This window comes from Cylas formicarius, unplaced genomic scaffold, assembly GCF_029955315.1.
Source record: "Cylas formicarius isolate icCylForm1 unplaced genomic scaffold, icCylForm1.1 PGA_scaffold_8__14_contigs__length_24414737, whole genome shotgun sequence".
Taxonomy (NCBI): domain Eukaryota; kingdom Metazoa; phylum Arthropoda; class Insecta; order Coleoptera; family Brentidae; genus Cylas; species Cylas formicarius.
Genome location: NW_026844361.1, coordinates 7,914,711 through 7,935,761, shown reverse-complemented (window position 1 = coordinate 7,935,761; position 21,051 = coordinate 7,914,711). Strand labels below are relative to the sequence as shown.

The window sequence follows — 21,051 nt, the reverse complement described above, 5'->3', positions numbered from 1 at the left end:
AAGCAATTAAGGAAATGACATTAGTGAACTGGCGAAAAGCGGTCCAGAGTCCGCTGGCGCAGAATATTATGATTTTAGACAACTCAATTTCAGTATAATGTATTTTTCGTAAAGTGTTAATGATAATTAAAAATAACGGTATTAATGCCAAATTTTTATTCTGCTCAAATTAAATTCTTTCCTTTTTCCTAACGAGATGCCTGTGACACATCATATCCAGTGTTGGTGAAACCCATAACTTGACCTTAACCCTGGTGGTACTACCTGCATCCGGTTAAAAAAATAATTTTGCTACGAAATCAATACACATGGGTGTGATAGTGTAAATCTAATGAAAAAAATTTTATTTCTCCAGATCCGCTTGAAATAGACTATATCGTCCCATCACAATCTTCAAAAAGCAACGGGTGTCTTCCCACGTGATAAGAAAGCCAAACTTTTGATAATATTTCGTTTTTGAATGGTCTACGAAAGTACAGGCAGGGTTTTCCTGGCCAGTTCGGGTCGTTTTCTTTTGTTTAGACGCGCCCCGTACAAATTACGGTAACGAACGGTGAACGGGTAACGAAAAAAAGAAACAATCGACCCGCTTAACGCGGCGTTCACGACAAAACCAATTTCATGCATGTTCTTCTATTTTCTACTTTAATTCATAAGTTTTCGATTGGATCGAATCCGTGTTTTTTGTTTCGTATCGCGTCGGAAGATGACTTCTTAGTTATTTTCTATTAGACCATTGATAATACGGGCGGCGATGCGTTACGCGATGTTGCCGACGCGCTCCGATGAACGAAATGTCGCGATCGCGCCCTGACGATGAAAATGATCGCCGAAACCGCTATAAATGTACAGGGACAACATTTTAAGCGTCGCACTCGAAACGGAATTTTCCCTATTTGGTATTTTCAAATTTTAAGGAAGGTTCTCCTTGTAAATTTTAACGATGAAGCCAAATCTCTGATTAGAAACGGTAATATTTGTCAAACGTCCAAGATACGACGCCATCTTGGTTTTCAACGTGAAATATAACGGTGTTGTGGAAATTTTAAAGAACCCATTTGGGATTTACAGGGAGTTTTCAATTCGTCAATATTGGAGAATCGTTTTAATTGTCTCACTCAAAATATAATCTTCCCTGTTTGCTATTTTCAAATTGTAAAAGACGTTTTTCGTTTAAATTTGAGCGAGCAAGGCAAATCTGTGATGAAGAAAGGTAACATCGAAGATACGACGCCATCTTGGTTTTCGACGTAGCTGATCTTTGTATTACGAGTTAAAAAATATAAGGGTGTTGAGGATACTTTAAAGAACCCATTTGGGATTTACAGGGGATTTAATTCGTCAATAGTGGAGAATCATTTTAAGTGTCTAACTCGTCTTGGTTTTCGAGGTAGCTGATCTTTGTATTCCGAGTTAAAAAGTATAACGTTGTTTTAGATACTTTAAAGAACCTATCTGGGATATACAAGGAGTTTAGTCCGTCAATATAGGAGAATAATTTTAAGCGTCTCACTCGAAATAGAATGTTCGATATTTGCTATTTTTAAATTTCAAAAGACGTTTTCCGTGTAAATAAAAAAAATATCTGTCGAACGTCCAAGATGCGACACCATCTTGGTTTTCGAGGTAGCCGATCTTTGTATTCAGAGTTAAAAAATATAACGGTGTTGTGGATACTTTAAAGAACCCATTTGGGATTTACGGGGAGTTTAATTCGGAATATTGGAGAATCATCAAATCATCAAATCAAATAGAATCTTTCATATTCCCTAGTTTTAAATTTCAAAAGACGTTTTCCATGTAAATAAAAAAATATCTATCAAATGTCTAACAAACGACTCCATCTTGGGTTTTGATATAAATGAACCTTTATTTTTTTTAGTCCTGAACAGATCTTTGTATTCTGAATTAAAAAATATAAGGCTGTGGACACTTTCAAGAACCCGTTTGGGATATACGGGAGGTTTAGTTCGTCAATAACCGGGAATTGTTTTAAGAGTCTCACTCGAAATAGAATCTTGCCTGGTGCGGCCACTTTCGGGTGGGGGAGGGGGAGTTCGTTAATAGCCAAGAATCGTTTTAAATGACCCACTGGAATCTAGAATCTTCCTACTTTCAAATTTTAGCTTAGTATTATTCGCAATTACGGGTTCCAAATCCAACACACCACAAATTGCTGTTTTGAAAGATGTGACTCAAGAAACACTAAATAGCAAAAATGCAAAAAATTATATTTTACACCTACCTAGCAATTGCAATTGCTCGACAAACCAGCTTTTCAACCGCAAGGAACGCGATTTGGCTAAGGAGCTGTTTAGTGACAACTAGTTGGGTTTATTGCGTCTAGATTGGAAGGGCTTATAGATGATCCATAACTTTTGCATTCGATTTTAGTTATAACTTAATGAAGTTCGATCATATCCACATTTTTTTGTTCTCTACGTCATACCAAAGCACAAAACACCCTGATACCAAAGTTATTTCTCCAACAAAGATGTAAGCCAGTATTTAAGCCGCGTTTTAAGTCCCACATTAAACAGCAGGCTTGGATAAAAAATTAAATATATAAAAAATAAATAAAATAAAAATATTTAAATTAAATTAAATATTTTTATATATTTTTGTATCTTTTAATAAATTTATTCTTCACATCTTTTCTCCACACTTAACTTAAGAATTCCTGCTCGAAATTTAAGAAAAACCAATCTACACTGTGCAGCAAAATTACCATTAATTGATGAGAATTTATAATGGGTATCAATGGTTTAAAATGATGTTTTTATGACGTATTTTAACTTTATCGATGCATGGAAACAGTACGATGCATTTCATAAAAAGTTGAATTGTTTATTATCCTTATCAGTTCGTGTTTTATGCTTCTACTGTGGAGTTTGCACCATATCAACAAACGGGAATCTTATCAAGATTGTTTGAAAGCAAAATTGCCCAACGAGCGCGGGAGATGAAAAATCAGTTCAAGTGGCATTCCGCTAGGACATCCAGAGCACTGGCAAGAAGACCTGGATAAGCAGGAAATAGGGTTACAATAAATAATCAATATCGATATTTGCTAATGCAGGCACTACGAAATCGATTTGCACTCTAGCAGTAATTTTGTGCGTCTATACAACTACCGCATTATTGTACAGTGTTGTTATTGATCGATCAAAAATTAGATGTAGTAAAGTTACCTGATTAAAATTGAATCGATGTATATAACGCTCCATGCACTAGGGTAGTGCAAAATGACCTCCATGAAACGGAAATTAGAACCCCGATATGAACCACATTGAGCAATTATGAGATGACATGTGTTTTGATTCAATTCAATTCAAAATGTCTTCTGTAGGGGTACGTTATACAATAAATAAAGACACTTAGGGGCGTGATCTAACATAGCTGCTCGTCTAACCACCCTTAAGAAAACATAAGAATTATAATTAACCAATCACATATAAATTAATAAAAGAAATAAAAAAAGAAACTCGATTAATTATTTATATACTTAATGAAGGGACTCATTCCCTCCTCATTAACAATACATCTTTGAACTTATTTATAAACGACTTAGCAGATGGACAGGCTTTAACAGCAGCAGATAATTACGTTATTACAAACTCCAATAACGTTATAAAAGGAAGATCTCTGAAACGTGGCAGTATTGGGCTTGGGAATATGGTACAACTCGCTGTGCTGTGTAACACGCTGGTGGGTGATGGACCCTTTTAACAATTTGTTAAATAAATAGGAGAGCTCTGCAGTGCTTTTAATTTTATGTACTAGAGTGGTAAGGTGCAAGGTGCAGAGAGAGATTCAACCACTTAGACTGTTTTAGTCAATAATATTACCATATTTCCTAAGGCTATAGCAATAACGTAAACAAGAATTCTGAATTTGTGCAAGTAAAGTAAAACACGGCCAATAAACAAAGTCTCCATACCCCAAGTTCGATACTATTACGCTATCACACAGTTTTAGTCGAATGTCCGTCGTAAGAATGTTCTTAAACATGTAAGGTGATTTCATTTAAAAATTTTTTTTTTTTATTATTGTTTATTATCTATCAGAATTCTCAAGTTTTTTACAGACATTCACATGCACTGACCTAAAATTATATAAAATTATATTAAAATTATAATTATCGCACACACACTCTCTCTATTAGGGCCAAAAAGAAGTAGTTACCCCCGGCACTACTCTCTGGCATCGGCCCCCCAAACAAGTCTCAATTTCTTTAAGCTGAAATGTTCCAAACTACTCAACTTTTTCGAGAAGTACACTTTGATCTAGCGTATCAAACGCCTGGCTGAAGTCCAAAAGTACCAAACAAGTATTTTTACCAATGTCCTGTTGCCTCAGCAAGTCAACCGACACACACGAAAGAGCCGTAACGGTGCAATGGCCAGAAACAAAACCTGATTGAGTGGTTGGTAAAATACCATTTATTAGCAAGTACTCATTTAATTGTTCACATATGACCCTCTCTAATACTCTGGACAACGATTGGGCGAAAGTCAAAGAAAGTATTTGGAGGGCACAACGTGAGACTTTTTCCATAACAAAGGAAACGGAACTAACGACCTTGTCCACTGTCTGTTCAGTCACTTCAGAAAAAGAAAATTCATTTTTAAATTGTTTAAATCGTCTGTTGCCATAGTATTCATTGGTAATATCGTTCTCCACATCGTGCACTTCAGGAATAATAGGATAAAAAAAATTAAATGATTCAGCTCTACCGAAACCATCAGGCTTAGAGCTGGGCTTAGGATTAACATTAATGTACTTCAGCGTTTGAAAGAAACCTTTATTCTTCCCTAGCAATCTCTGTTTTGATTCGTTTATATTTTGCTTAATTTCGTTTTTCTTTATAAAGCCACTAAAGAAAAGTTGTGCACGTTGGAGGCAAAGATGGATCTATAAAACAGGATTAATTGACATTTGAGCACCATAAAATCTAGAACAACAGTGTTACAGTGAAAATAGAGATAAAGGACCTTAGCCAGGACAGGTTGATGAAACCACGGTTTTAAACCCCTCGGTCAACAATGTAGACAAAAATGACTTACCTTTTTGCATTTGGTTGTGATCGTTCATCTTCGATTCATATCCCTGCTTTCCCATTCCCATCGGGTTCCTGCCCCAATTAGGGTAGTCGTCTTTGCCGTGCTGACCGCACTGCTGAAATGAAACAAAAATACACTTCGGATTATACTATAGGCAGATGAGTTTTTCTTTTTCAATAAACATCGAAACCCCAATTATATCGAACGAAAAAATGTTTGTACCCGGTCGCTTTTTCTTGTGCCCCTGTTGGGGTCGTGTTGGGTGTGGGGGGGGGGGGGGAGCCAGCGCTCCCGTTCGGGGCTCGGCCATCCATCTCTCGAAAATTCGGTTCGATCAAAATATTCATACTTCATCATCAACCTACCGGGCCTAGCGTACAGCTGCGGACTCGGACTACATTGTAACTTTTCTAAAGATAAAATGCTCATAAATTACGCAATAAAGGAAATCAGTTGTGAGCATTCTGCGGAGACGACATGTTACTGAAGCATGCTGAAAATTTTTGTTTAATTTTGGCATACTGACCAACACTGAAAGAACATATCAAAAATTAAAAGTTACCTGATCAAAATTGGATCGATGTATATGGACGCTGTTCTGAAACAAATGCACCAAATTTTTATGGCTTAGTTTACGTCGCAAATAAGTCAATGTGTCGGGAAAATCTTTCTTTCCGAGATGTTGAAAATCTAGATGTTTTGTACATTGCTATCACGAGGCAAAAACCACCCCTTTCTGTTGCGAAATATTTTTCAAAAAATGTGTCAGATTTCTATAGAATAGTTTTCAGGCAAAAACCCGTGCACTATTGGTTTTTCCTAAAATTATTTGTGAAATCCCTATTCAATTTTTCAAATAATACAATAAAAAACTGTTGTATGACGATATCTCCGAAATTATGACAAAAATATTAAACATTAAAACCATAAAGATTCAAATTTAACACGAACGCTACTGCTAACTGCTGTTACATAATGAAAATGTCTGTTGCTACTTGATGTGATGGTTGGAAAATGATAAAAAACACGTTTTTTCTAAGAACAAGGGCCTACTTCTGACGTAAAATTGGGCATCAATTTCGGAACACCCTGTATATCGATATATGAAATATATACAGGTTAAGGTTTTGATGAGTAGTATGACAAATTATAGTTACAGTTAGTGTAAGTTGCATTTAAACGCAATTAAAAAATAAAAATACCTAGATATATAAAATAACTTCTGTACATAGTGATAGCTTAAGGATTTGATTAGGTAGTATATAGCACATTTTAATATTCAAAGAAACTTCCACATTCTTTACTAGTATATACACATCGTCTGGATTCCTGGATTTGAATACGAAATGGTGTTTTTGTCTTAATTATTTTATAAATAAATTACTATATTATATTTTATTTTATTGTATATGTATTTTATATTCTCTTATCGAATGTGCCAAGTATACAAATCATCAAGGTCGCGAAGACACCTTCCGAGGCTTGCTTATTTCAAAAATAACTCTCACCCAAGAGTTTTGGATTTTTTGTATTCTTCGTTTATTAAAAACGGGTTATATATTTATAATATAAATACATATAATATATAAAACGTCTATATTAAAGAATCACAAGGCATAAATTTAGGGCAAAGGGATTAATAAAATAGAATATGCCAAACGTAGAATAATATTGGTAAAATTCAATTTTGTATTCAAAATTAGACCCAAATTGGCGGAGTGTTGAAAATTATATATTATTATTATTATTCAAATTAAGGATTTCAAAAACAATATTTTCATGAGTTTAGAGTCTAGTTTTTGCGGGTTTTGGGTTGTACTTTCGAAGTCAATACGTCCCTGGATATCCGGGCGTGTTACAGTCAGTGGCGGGGAGAGCCCGGCTCTTCCCCGAATTCGATATAACAAATTTCTCTGTACATAACACGCTTTTTTTTTATTCGCCGTCAGGAGCGAGCGGGGGGTTCAAAGAAACGCGCGGCGGCGGTGGGGGCTAGGCGCGGGGGTAAGCGTTGTCTCGTCGTCATGGCGACGGCAAGGTCGCGGGACACCCCCCCGCCACAGACCCCGACGTCCTCCACCGAGCCAGACGGTTTTTCGCGGCCGCCCGATTCCTTTTTTCCCCCCATTCGTCTTTCTTGATGTTCCTTTTGTATCTGTAATTTTTTTGTTCGACGTTTCGGGTGGGGACTAGGGGGGTCTTTAATGTCGACCCGGCAGGTAGATAAGTAATAGATCCCATAAGTTTATTTTAGGTATAGGTCGCCCAACCATATACTGTTTTTACGACATAATCCGGTATTTAATTTTGGTAAATTCTTATGAAGGTCTAACCGCAAGTCTACCTGGCTTCAATAAATAGTTTCGCAATTCAACAATGACGTTCCAGAACCGTACTTCGGTACTTCGTGTCCAGCGGGATTGCTCGATTATTATTAGTCCATGCAGTGAAAAATCCAATCTTACTTTAAGATGTTTATTATAAATATAAATGTAGCTATAAAAGAATGTTAAAATATAATCTTAAGTCCGAAATATTTTATATGGCTTTCCTAGGACAATATTTTATAGTCATTATGTTAAACTCTTAAATTGGAAATCAGTTTCAGCTTTCTAATGTGTTTTTAGTATAGATGATCAACCTATCTAATGGCAAATTCAGCTTGAAATCGAGCTACCTTGAGTAGGCACTGTTTTAGGGTGATAAAAAAGCACTAATATAATTAATATAACAGTTTAATCAAAGAAAATTTCCCTACTTTTAAAACACAACATTCCGCACGGTACTGTTCTTGTTAGCTAACATCCCAAATACGATTCTGGCTTGTGGTACACGTGCTTTAGTCCGCTTTGCAACAGGTGGGTATTAAACTCCTTCTGAAGTCGAAACCATAAAAGGTTGTGAAAACGGTATATCGTTCGGCGAACTTTATCTACCTTCATTATCCTAACTTAAAAGTTTAATAGAATGGAATAGAATGGTTTTTATTATTTTGCTGCTTGGAGACTTACAAATCATGTAAATTTTATTGAAAAAAATGATGTTTCGCACACTCGATCATTTTAAGGTCATCATAATCGCCCTACTAAGCAGGGCTGTTCATGCCAATAGTGGCCAAATTTTACACCAATTTCGCGTTATTAGATATTAAACCACCCACTCGTTATTGCTTCATTCGTCGTCGTCCGGAGCAAATGAGATCGTGGTATTTCACTACGTACAAAATCTTTTTTTGCGCAGAATACCCCACCGATGGCACTCTATTGCGCAATAAATTTAGTTTTAGACCAGGGAATTGACCGCCTATATCGTGCGATTTGACGCTGTTGGACCATTTCTGGTGGGAGTAAGTCAAATCTCTTATTTATGATGATAAATCAGCATCGATTCCGCTATTTTCGAAAAATTAACTATTCGTACCGATCGCTTAAAAGTAGTCGTGGCCAACATTCATTTTTGATCCCCAATAAAAATTGTACGCTTTCTCCGATTTTCCTGTGCTATCTTGTTGAACTTCAAAAACCACACACTCAAAAAATCACCGTTTAAATGTTAAATATTTTAAAAAGAAGGCGGCAGTGCTTTGCAAAGCCCAACTTTTCGCGTCTTCAGCTCGTCAAATAAAGATGGTGTACCTTTCTTTTAATTGTACCGTTTTATTTACTAAAAATGGGTACAAGTTTTATCACTAGATTTTGCCATATTTTCGTATCGACGCTGATAAAAAAAACAAAAACATATAAAATGTGATAAGTAAATTTAATGTATTAAAATCTATCTACAAATTTTTAAACTTGACGACTACCTAAACCAATCCGGCTGGAATTGGATTACGCTTTTCACAGCATTTGCGAATAACTTCCCATAACCCATTAGAATTCTTTGGTCTAAAATGTCTTTTGCGAAGAGGCTCCCAACATTCTCTATGGGAGTAGTATCGGGACTGTAAGCATGGTGAAGTTTCAATATTATTATAATGAAAGACGAGTAATTTAGATATATTTGTCGTGTTGCCTTACGCCAAATAAAGCGTAGAGAAAAACGGTAGAATTGACACCAACATGGCTACCGTTCGCTCACGCTTCGACCGGGATCGACCGATCGGCGTCGCACCAGGTGGACGACGACGACGGAGTCCTGCTGAATGGCGTCGAGGGTGCCGCAGGTCAGGATACACAGTCGACGTCGTCTCCGTCGCCTTCGCCGTTGCTAGACGGCGAGGAGACGTCGTGGGCGTCTCGACGCGGCGCCGATCGATTCGGGACCTGCGCGTCTCGACGACGGAGACGCGGGGGTGTCGACGGCGAAGAAAAAAAGACTCGACGATTTTTTCCCCGTGTTTTTCGTTGCAGGTTCGTGTGTTTTTTTTGTATTATTTTTGTTCGACGTCCAGGCGGGCGGTATATATATATATATATATATATATATATATAGCTAAACCGTGTGGAACGGCCGCCGCTTTATATATATATCGATACTGCTGCCGCCGCTGCTACTGCATTCGGTGCACTCGCCTGGGGTTTCTTTGTTCGCGGGGGTGGAAGATGGCGAGGGTAAAAAAACTGATTTTTTTTTCGGCCGCAGTTTTAGCCTCGGTCACGGCTATTGTTCCGTTCCACTGTCGTCTGTTTTGTAGGGTTAAATAGTTGCTTGGTAGCATCCTTGGAAAGGACTTTTTATTAGTTGAAATTATCACTTACCTTAGGTTAAAAAGCGTTCCTCTAATTTTTGAACTAAATGAGGTATCACTTACTTTGGTTAATGAACATATGTTCTAAAACATATACTTCAAAAGATACAAAGAAGTACAAAAAATATAAATGGTTTGAGGTACCGATATGAAATTTAGACAGCAACTAAAGTCTAGTCAGAGGAGTTGTAATCAAAAATGATCCCTATGTCTTAGCTAAAGATAATTGATCTTGACGCCGCGTTTGACAAGTATTTCAAAACTGACAAAATTCTTGTGTCAATTTACATTCAATAATGAACTAGATAAAGATGTCATGCTGTGACGTAACTGCTCTGGCTGAACTTTTCCATTAGTTGGATCATAAAAAATTACTGGTTTTGAAATTAAAGGAGGTTTTAGTGAGTAACTGATAAATATTTTCTCAGAAACAATGATGAAGTAAAAATAGTGTCAGATATTTTAATTATAATTTTAATTTAAATTTCGATCATATTTTGCGTTCTAAATTTTATTTAGGCGTTTTAAATCGCTTCAGAAATAATACTATTAATAACAAAACGATATTTTGTTACCCATTTTACAGACCCGTATCACGCGAACGGTGCATTTATGTTAATCAAACTAAAGTGATTCTTCAATATTCCATTTATCCTAGAAATTGGAGGCACCTCTTTTTTAGCACTCTGTATATTTAACCACCCGTACAGTGAGTGCTTTCACAAGGTGATTGTTGTAAATATCATATTCATATTTAATTATATTATAATTATAAAATTATGTAGGGAAGCTGGCTTATCTAAACGAGAGGTTTCGACTTCTTTCACATTCCCAAAGAAAAAGAAATAACTCAATTTAGGTATGTAGCTCCTCGTAGTAGATGGTCAGCGTTTTAGGGATCATTTACGTATGTGATGATTAATATTTGGAATAGTCTTACCAGTCAGATAAAAACTAGGGACATCTACCTAAATGAATAAAATCTACATGACTTTTGTTTTGTCGTTTAAATTTTCAAAGCAACTTCTTCACCGATTGTTCGCCTTGTTATATGCAATAACAAACTGGGTTGTTAATGGCAGTACACTCCCTAAAATATTCAATTTTTTCAATTTCATTTTTTTTTATTATAGAAACAAGTTTATATTATTTTTTTTCTTCAACTAAAAGTCTGTGAATATACTCCTGCGCTTCTATAATTATATATAACACTCTCTTTTATAAATAGAAGGTCTGAAACGGCTACTATACTCGACAATGTGTCCTTTTTATCACAATTTAATATCCATGAAATGGTTATTTTTACAAATAAAAGGCCTTTTTATTATGTAATAAAATAATTAAAACTTAACAAACTTGGGTTTACGAAAACATCACAAAATTATATAACCTGACCCCCAGTAGTCGTATGCAACAAAGAGAAAATACTTATCGATGAACGGTGACAAAATTTTATAAATTAAGATCATATATATCATATTATCCCACTCCTGAAGTTTACGCAGAAATATCAGTCAATTGGTAGGGCGACCTTCCGACACGACGCAGTCGTGCAAGGTCCGATTCGCACTAGACGCGCTAATTACGAGCGTGGGACGGCGCGTAACTACTCGCCCCCTGCTCCTCTGTGCGTCGGCTGACGTCGCGACGCGGGCGTCGGGGAGCAATGTCGGACGGAGTGAGACGGTAATGGACCGCGAGACCGCGAGGAATCCCCCGCGGGGGGACGCCTCATTATGCAATTATCTATTCATGAGACGTATTACATTATTTGACCCACATATGGGGCCGTGAGGCCGGTCGAAACATAATTCTTTCGATTTTCTGATTTTTATTTGTATTTCTAATTATTTCTATTTCTAAAGTACTAGATAAGGTCGGTCTACAGTGATTTTGATGTTTGAAACCTTTTTGCTTATTTTTATATTTTTGGAGGTCCTTTTTCCCAAAAACGTCATTTAACACGAATATGTATGTTCCATGTTACGCATGATTTTTATGAAATTAAATATGATTTGGCAACACTGGATTATATTAGTTTTCTCTGCAAAGCAACATAGTTGGCGCAGAAGCGTCAATAGAGCGTTATAACCTGCTTATGCGCAGTTTGGTTGTATTTTGGTTGTGTTTATATTTCTAGTGTTTAAATATGGGAAGAAGACATTGTGTGAACAATCCAAATAACTTTTGTTATATCTGTGGTAGTTATGTCGTAGTAAAGCAAAGGCAAACTATAACTTCTTTTGTGGACAACGTATAACACGCTTATTTTGGTGTAAAAATTGGAGACTAAGACAAGTCCTGGGCTCCTCATACTGTTTGTTCCGTTTGCGTCAAAGTATTAAGAAGCTGGAAAAAAGGTAGGACCAGTTTCTCATGGAACAAATGTACTAACATCTACCGCCACTAAAGAACTAAAAAACGTCATATTGTCAGAATCAGAGGAATCTAATTCCGACCCAGACGATTCAGATTTCACACCAAATTTCAGAGAGCCCGAAGTGTTTAACCAGTGCGGACTAAATTATTTAACTAGAAAATTGCACCTTCCAAAGGATGTATCTCAATTGTTAGATCGCGAAAAAGAGTTATGTCAATATTTTACTCAGGAAGGACTTAGTTTCAAATTTAGGAAATGCGCCGTATATACAAGAACAATGGCGCCTGTTTATTGACTCAAGTAAGCGTAGTTTAAATCGAGTTTTATTGTACGCACTGGCCTCGGTTCCCGTTGCACATTCGGTACATTTAAAAGAAACGGATGAAAATTTAGGATTTCTTTGGAAGAAAATAAACTACCAAGAACATCAGTGGCTTTGTGGGGCCTTAAAGTGCTGACTACGCTCTTAGGACCACCACAGCGAGGTTATACAAAATTTCCATGCTTTATTTGTGAGTGGGACGGTCGGGCAAGAGATAGACATTGGACTCAAATAGTGTCCCTTTAGAACAAGCCTTATACATGGTAGCAAAAATGTATTACGAGATAGCTTAGTTGACCCCAAAAAAGGTTTACTGCCTCCTTTTAATATCAAACTTGGCTTGATGAAAGCCATAGACAAAAATGGACAGTGTTTCAAATATTTGTGCCAGAAATTTCCAGCCATATCTGATGCCAAGATAAAAGAAGGTATTTTGTTAGGCCGCAGATAAGAACACTATGCAAAGACAAGAATTTTCAAAACACAATGACCAATGTCGAAAAAAGGAAGTGATTGGGAACTCTAACGCCGAAAACTAAGAAAGTATTGTTCAAAATATGTTACACAACTTTCATCGTCCAGGTTGTAATATGCGTTTGAAAGGGCTTTTTCTGTTTTCACACCTGAACCAGTTTCCTAAAAATCTTGCAGCAGTTATCGAAGAACAGAGAGGGAAGTTTCGGCAGGATATTAAGGAAATGGAACGACGATACCAAGGCAGATGATGCCGGACTACTGCTGGATGTTAAAAAGGGATATTATGGCAAAAAGATGCAGATTTCACTCAAAAAACTCTAAGTAAAGTTTTTTTTTTCACTTTTTTTAACTAGGATTCCTTTAATATTTGCAAAAAACCTTACGTGATACAAATTAAAAAAAAAAACATCTGTCAAAAAGTTTAATATATAATATATATGAAATATAAAAACACAGAAACAAATCAATATTTATTTTTCTAAAAGAATTTTAAACTTAGGTGAAAAATGTTTTTGTGATTAAAGTAGTGATTGCAGTCCTTTTGCATTTGAGGAGTTTACTTTAGTATTGAAAAAGTGAGAAAAACATAAACATGGACTTCTTAAATCTCTTGGACTTGCCAGTATATTTATACAATTTGATTAACTGAAGACGCGTAAGTCTTTCTTTGTACTGAAAGTAATTTGGGTTTGGATAGAATTTGAAGACAATATAACGTATAATTTTTTTTTATAAATACATAAATTAAGCTAAAAATGTGTATAATCTCTTTATATATTTTTTTATTTTCTACATTTACACTGGCGCGTCATTTTTCAAAATTATCATGATACTTCCTGTAGAAGTCTATCGAAATAAAAAATGGGTCACTACGTGGCTTTGAGCTTTCGAAAATTAAAATCATAGCAAAAATACTTAAAATATAAGTCAATTGTTCCAATATACCAAAATTGTGCGACACATTTGAGAATAATTATTTCATAAATATGTCGAAGAATAAAAAACCAAATGGCTTAAAAAATGCTTTGGGGTCCACATTTTTTGAACACTTTTACAATGTTGAAAAATACTTTTGCAAAAACCAGTAGAGCATAGGAATATTAGAAATATCTAGTTTACCACAGATCATACTTAATGGTGGACCAAAGAAGTGCAATGATTTTAGGAAACACTTAAGACGCCGGGATAATTGTTTATTGTTTATTTTATGTTTGTTGCCGTGACATACCTATTAAAATTGAATTTGACGATATCTGTACTGATTTAAAGTCTGCAATAAAACAGCAAAAAAAAATTTTATGACCTACCATTTTGAGTGCACCTTCGACAATAACTGAATTTTGAGGGAGGCATTTTTTTTTAAATTAGTTAAAAGCATTCCCATAAGCTGTACACTGCACATCTATCCTTATTCCACTCAGATCGTCCACACCTAAAAATCTAAAAAGAAAATTTTTGTTTAATTGCATTTAGCACATTTCTATTTCTTAATTAATTGATTCTCTCTTCTTTTTCCCCTTCTTCATTCTACACTCGTGTGTTTATACTTTTATTATTTAATTAATAAAAATTTATTCCTTATAAAAACAGTATACGAGATGTATCGAAAAATATGAATTTGATGTGCATAATTTTTGAAAACATTAACAGTTGTTGACCTTAATGGAAAACTATTGTCAGATATTCAGCATTATCTGTTCGACAATTTTTAATTATTTTTATTAATAAAAATTAATTATTTTATTAATTTATTATTAATTAATTATTTAATTAATAAATTTATTTAATTAATAAAAATTTATTCTTTATAAAAACAGTATACGAGATGTATCGAAAAATATGAATTTGATGTGCATAATTTTTGAAAACATTAACAGTTGTTGATCTTAATGGAAAACTATTGTCAGATATTCAGCATTCTGTTCGACAATTTTTAAAACTTCTCTGCATTGATTAATAATAATTTACGGGTTTCAAAATATTGATAATTTGGAAAGGATAATTGCAAAAAAATGAAATGTGTAGAAAGAGATGATCAATATATTGAGGCTTTAGTAAATTTTATATAAAATACAATTTACTTGCGGATGAATAATATCGAATATCGCACACTAACTTTCAATTGCTCGCCGATATTTTAAAAAATACAAGTACTTTACCCTTCCATTATATCTTTTTTTAATGTCTTCAAATCTTGAAAACTCAATCTAAGAGGGTCGATTCTCAAATCTTACTATATAGCACAACCGTCTCGGGAAACGTTTCCCAAGCGTATGGAAGATAATAAAGGCAGTAATCAAGAAAAAATTATCTCGACGAGCTTATCGCAAGGTTAAACGTTACCGCGACGTTGGGGGGAAACGTGAGGAGAGATATTTCGCTCGCTAACCTCACCCTTCGTTTCCACGATTCCATCCATCGCGACCCTTTCGCTTTTCTATCATCTCTTAGACACTAGTTATGCAAATCCTCCGTGTACGCAGATTTTTTTCGTTAATTTATTCAACTCCCTATAAATATAATAATATGCAAAGCACCTGGGCCTTTAAACAAATGGAAGATAGATTACGCTTTTATTCGTCCACCGGTGTATCGTGAGAACACAGGTAAGCGAAGAATACCTCGAGATCATCGGGGACCGGAGAGGAGGAGAAAAAAATTAGAGGGTTTTTATATCCCTTACTGTCGCCGCGAAAGGAGATAAGGAAAAAATTAAAGGGTGTGTTTTTTTTTGTCTCAAAAAACGCATCACCCGGAATGGGGGGGTTACATGCAAATCGGATTTGATTGCGCGTTTGTCTTTTTGAGCCGTTGGGATTTTAGATTTTTTTTTAAGATGTTAACGGAAAAACTACCGACGAAGCTATCGATGATGGGCCCATGGAACCTACTTAAGAATTTCAAGCATTAGCATTAGCACTTAATTATCTGACTACACTAGTTAATGGTTTATTCTGAATATTTTCATAAATATGTCAATTCAAAATTAATATTTCTTGTAATTTATTGCGAGTTACGTCAAAATTTTGTATTTTTTTCTGATTTTGCCTCTCTAAAAATCTATATAGAAGGGGCCTACGTGCAGTAGTGTAATAAAAACAGGGAATTTCATTTTAATTTTTTTTTAAAATTCCAAAAAAAGTGGATTTTCACTCTTTCTTTAGAGAAAAAATTTAATTTTAATATTTTTATTCAATAGATCCTAAAAGAAGTTACATTAAAAATTCCTGCTAAAAAAAAAGGAGTGTGATAAACAAAGTTCGCATTATTTCTTAGATATTTCTTTTGTACTTTTTTTCCCTTCTTGCTTAGAACTTTTGTTTTTTTTAGTACAGGATATTTGCCACTTTTTTCCAAACTCTTTGTATTAGAGGTGATACAATAAGAATTTTCTGATTTGGAAACAAATTCATAAATAATAAATTCATTTTGCGGTATAATAATATTATAAACAAATAAAAGTAAGTTTATTTTTAAAAGATTTGGTAATTGATAGTAGACAGGTTTCTTTTAAAGCTTCTTATTTAATAACTCCTCTACTTAAAGTACCGGACATATTTTTCACCACCTGTTTTGCATCAAGCAAAAAATGATTTCGATGCGACATTGTTATATTCTGCTAAAATAACATTATCGAAACGCACAGTAAAAAAGACTATTTAACACTGCCACAAATGGTTCTGGTATCATCCGCTCTCTGTAATTTCAAATATGAAGACGAATGCTGCTAAAAAATTCTGACAGTATCCAAAAAAATTTTAACCATTCCTCGGGGAACCACAAATAAAAACGTGACAGCCACGGGAAGAGTATTGAGGAGGAAGGTGACTAGGTCAATTAGGTAGTTTTAGTTTATTTTAGTACTATTGTGTCCAGCTGCTATTTGATATATTAGTAAGATTTATTTCGGGATTAAGTTTTTTTCTAAATTAAACTTCTTTTTAACGGTACATAATTTAAAATTGCAGTTTTCATTATAGTTCGAAATGATAAGTGCTTGTGTGAAATGTTAGAAACTTTAATAATAGAATGGCCATGGTATGGTTATGGCTATGACTTTAAGAGGATGGGATCACAAAATTTTGTGGTTTATTTATATCTTGATTTAAGTTTGACAAGGGTGGAAGAGGGAGTCGTTTCACTTGACCAATTTTTTAATTTATTGGAATGTGGATAACATATTTTTGATAATGTTAGAACTATTTTTTGTCTTATTCGAAATATTGACGTTGGATTTTTGGCTACACTCGGTTATGTGCGTCCTTCCCACGCGTGTCGTTGACTTTTTTCAACGGGGGGAGTGGGTGGTGCCTGGTGGCGTGGCGGAAACAAACTTTCGGATTCTCTCCCTCCTGGGGTCAACAGTCAGAGAGATGTTCGATCCCCTTCGGATTCGAAAAATTCCGTGGCGATAAAATTTGTAGACCCACGTTGGAAGTGCCGGAAACGTAATATGAATAATTAACTGAGAATTAAGAGGAATTAAACATGTAGGACAGTAAGCGACACTTATCTTTGGTATATTTATACCGCACGATATGATTTTCCCTTTGAAGGCACGTTTTTTAATATTTCTTCCTCGTCTTTAGTATCTACTTCGTTTCATGCCTTCTGTTCTCATGTTTATTTGATATTAGCAATAATAATAATAATAATAATAATGTTTATTTGCAGAGAATGAAAATCATTTGTTACGTAAGTTGAGTCCTCAAAAATAACTACAACAATGTAGATGGGATAGGTGTCCACAAAATGATATATTTTTTTAAGATTATATCAAACAATATGTGATAAGATGTAAGAGCATATAATTTCTTTTGATTGTTTGAACATTAGAACGACCTTTTAACAAATGAAGTAAAGGACATGAGGTAAAGGAGGCATATGAAACAATACTGCGGAGTGTAATTTACGGCGATTTTCTATTGAAAACCATCTAGTATACTGCAATTTGCAAGATTTTTGTGGCCTTTGAATTATATCTTTATCTAAGCATGGGTAGTAAATAACAGCACAAAAATTAATACTACACAAGACTAAAGAATAATATAAAGTCGCTTTTAGTACCTTTGGACTTGAAAATAAGAAATTTAGATTCCCGTATGTATTTGCTGACATCTGGCTTAAACCGAATAAATGTAACAAAATGCAACCCAAATGAAGCTTTATACTATCCCCTTCATCGGTTTTGAAATAATAAAAACAATAAAACAATTTCAACAACCCTAGCAAAAAAAAAGTTTTTTAAAAATGTTTCTTTCAAATCTCCTTCAATTTTTCTAAGTTTATGTTTTGTTAATATATCTTGCGTATTTCCTTTTTACCTTAATATTTTTCAAACGTTTTTACTTTTTCATTCTTCAGCTTCCCTAGAATCTTCTCTTAATTTTATTTGATGTTGGAGTTATTTTCTTAAAGCTTATTAATTTGAAAATATTATTTTTTTTTAATATAGCTTAACAAGATTTCCAATTATACACAAAATATTATCTAAATATTTTGCAAAGCTTGTTGGCGTTTTCATCCGTTATCTTTTCTGAGCACTCATTTTCAAGCATTAAAGTTTATTTACAATTATTTTTACTAGCCCTTAATAAGATTTGCAATTATAGGACACATTGCGATTACAATTACAATGATTAAATTAATAATTACTTTTTAATATTTTTTTCTATTAAGCGCATTTTTTGGTTTGTGATGTTTCTTTTATCCTTTCTCGTTCATTCATTTCTATTGTCAATTTATTATTTATTTAAACTTGTTAAATTATATTTCTAAATTGAATTATACTTCCATTAAATTTAAATATATTAAAACTTATTTCGTTTTCAAGGTATTAAAAATAGCTCTATAATTTGAATCTATATATCCCGTTTACTTGTTTAATTGCGAATGAATGTCTGCAAAAACGCTCTTCATTCGATGATTTCGAGACAAATGAAACAAAAAAAAGCGCTTCGAAGCACCCTACAGAAACAAACAAGCTCCGCAGGTCGAAAACAAAGTAAGTCGGCGAATACGTGTCACCCTTCGCGAAGGGGTTGGCTACCTCCGCACAATGTGCCTGGAATGTTCGTTGGAATTATTTTTTTTCGCGCTGTCAAAAAAAAAACGCCAAAAACCGCGCCCCTATTTTTTTACCCCCGTTTTTTGCGATCCGAGGGTGCCGCAGAAAAAAAAAGTAGCACGATTTGCATCCCCCGGGGTGACGATCGTTTGCGTTTTGTTTCTTTTTTAAGCTGCCAAATATTTTTTCCGATCGAATCGGGTGGCGCATCCACCTTCGGATCAAGATATTTCTTCACAGGTAAAAAGAATATCTTGACCAACATTTAAAAACGCCCTATTCTCATAACAAAAGTCTACCGGATATCTGCCGTAACTCTAATTATTCAGGGTTGCTCTCACCAACTTTGCACTATTTCTCACTTTTTGATAGATTATGTTCATTTAAAATATATACAATGTACAATATTTCTGAGATTTTTAAAACATGTAAATTCCTTAAATACAAATTATAAAGGGCACGTTAAAGAAACACTTAGTATCCTCGTACGTATGCTCTTACTGTTCATCCCCTCTTCATGGTCTATATTATTGTGCTATTCATTCTACACACCACTTCTCTTGTTTTAGCAAAAATTGTATGAAGTAATTTCTAAATAATGTATCTAAACCTTTGTTACTGTATGTATTTTCGGTGCTGAACTTTGTTTAGTTGGTTAGTTTGATTTTGTCATTGTTAGGTGTAGTCTTTGGACAAATTGTCTTCTTTATGTGTGTTCCTGTTTAGTTATTAAAGTTTAACTTTTTTGTATCAATTTCTAATTTTTGATTACTTCAATGAAGAGCTCTTGTTTTATGTATTCAGTAATGACCAGTAAAGTTTTTTTTAGGTGGTGCTATAGGAAACAAAGTTAATATATTCAACAGAAAATACAACAACATTGATCTAACACAAGAAAATAAATTCTACGTCAACAAGAAAGTGACTTTTACTATTTCGAAAAGTGGCCTGCTCTAAGGTTGCCCCAGATCTTTTTTTGTGGTACACTTTTTATTAACGTTTCTAATTCGGTGAGTAGATATGGCGTCGCTCGGACCAGACAGGCCGGTACATTTGAACTACTCCGTATATCTGGCACATATATCCCATTATACCTAACAGGTATAGGAGAGGAATATGGAGATATGGAAGAGGTATATGTAAATATATGTACCGATTTGTGAGTGTGCTGAGCGACGCCATAGCAACTACGGTTCAGGGGAGAAAAATAAAAACATATTTCCATATTCGAAAGAGAAAAATGTAAGCAAGCAGTATCTAGCAATAATAAAATACCTAGATGTCTAAACAAGTAAGAGTAGATTTTTCATTTACTTTAATTTACAGTAAATTAAAAATATTCGTTGAGTTGTGAACTAATAATTAATGGCTTGCGATTCTGCTGTATATAGTAACACGAAAAATGATTGTTGCTAGTCCCGAAGAAGCCAATAAAATTGTCAAAATATCAACCACATAACTGATTTTTTATAAGCCTAGCCTAAAAACTCAACAATATCGAACGTTCGGAAAACGAAAAATTGCCCGACAAAACTTTGGTATATAGGAAATTGAAACGTTTACGTGAATTTTCGTTTTTTTTTTTTCCGCTGAGACATATCAGATGTCACATGGTGTTCTTAATTATGCGGTCTCTGAGTGAGCGTTTTTTATCTTTTAACGCAACGGCGTAACGTCTGTATACGCTGGCCGTCAAAAAATGCCGCCGTTTCACATTTCGACGCGCTGATTATTAGTTGCTATTTAAAGGGGGGGGGGGAGAAATATGAAGTCAGAACCAAAAACATTTTAGTTTAAATTAACAGGTCTCCATGGCAACGCATGTACCAACGAGGAAAAAATTTCCACTAAAATTCATCGGTGGCCATCGTGATCTGTCAAAAAACACGTTTGATTGGTTAGTTTTTAATCTACATTTTTATTCTATCTCATTTTTTATTCGTCAGCTATCGGCAGTCGCACGGTTAAAAAATATAGACTGACTGAAAGTACAACAAAAAATAGACGTAATATTAGCTTGGTCAGACATTAACAAAAGACAAAAATTGTGTT

General features: G+C 34.6%; 1 protein-coding gene across 4 annotated transcripts in view; it reads right to left on the bottom strand.

The window, feature by feature from the left end:
• Positions 1 to 21,051, bottom strand: part of LOC132706585 (zinc finger protein rotund) — a 303,785-nt gene that overhangs the window by 113,824 nt on the left and 168,910 nt on the right. For all 4 annotated transcript variants that reach the window (XM_060677992.1, XM_060677988.1, XM_060677990.1 and 1 more), the window contains exon 4: positions 5,067 to 5,178. In XM_060677992.1, the coding sequence (XP_060533975.1) occupies positions 5,067 to 5,178 (112 nt within the window). The remainder of the gene's footprint in view (positions 1 to 5,066; positions 5,179 to 21,051) is intronic.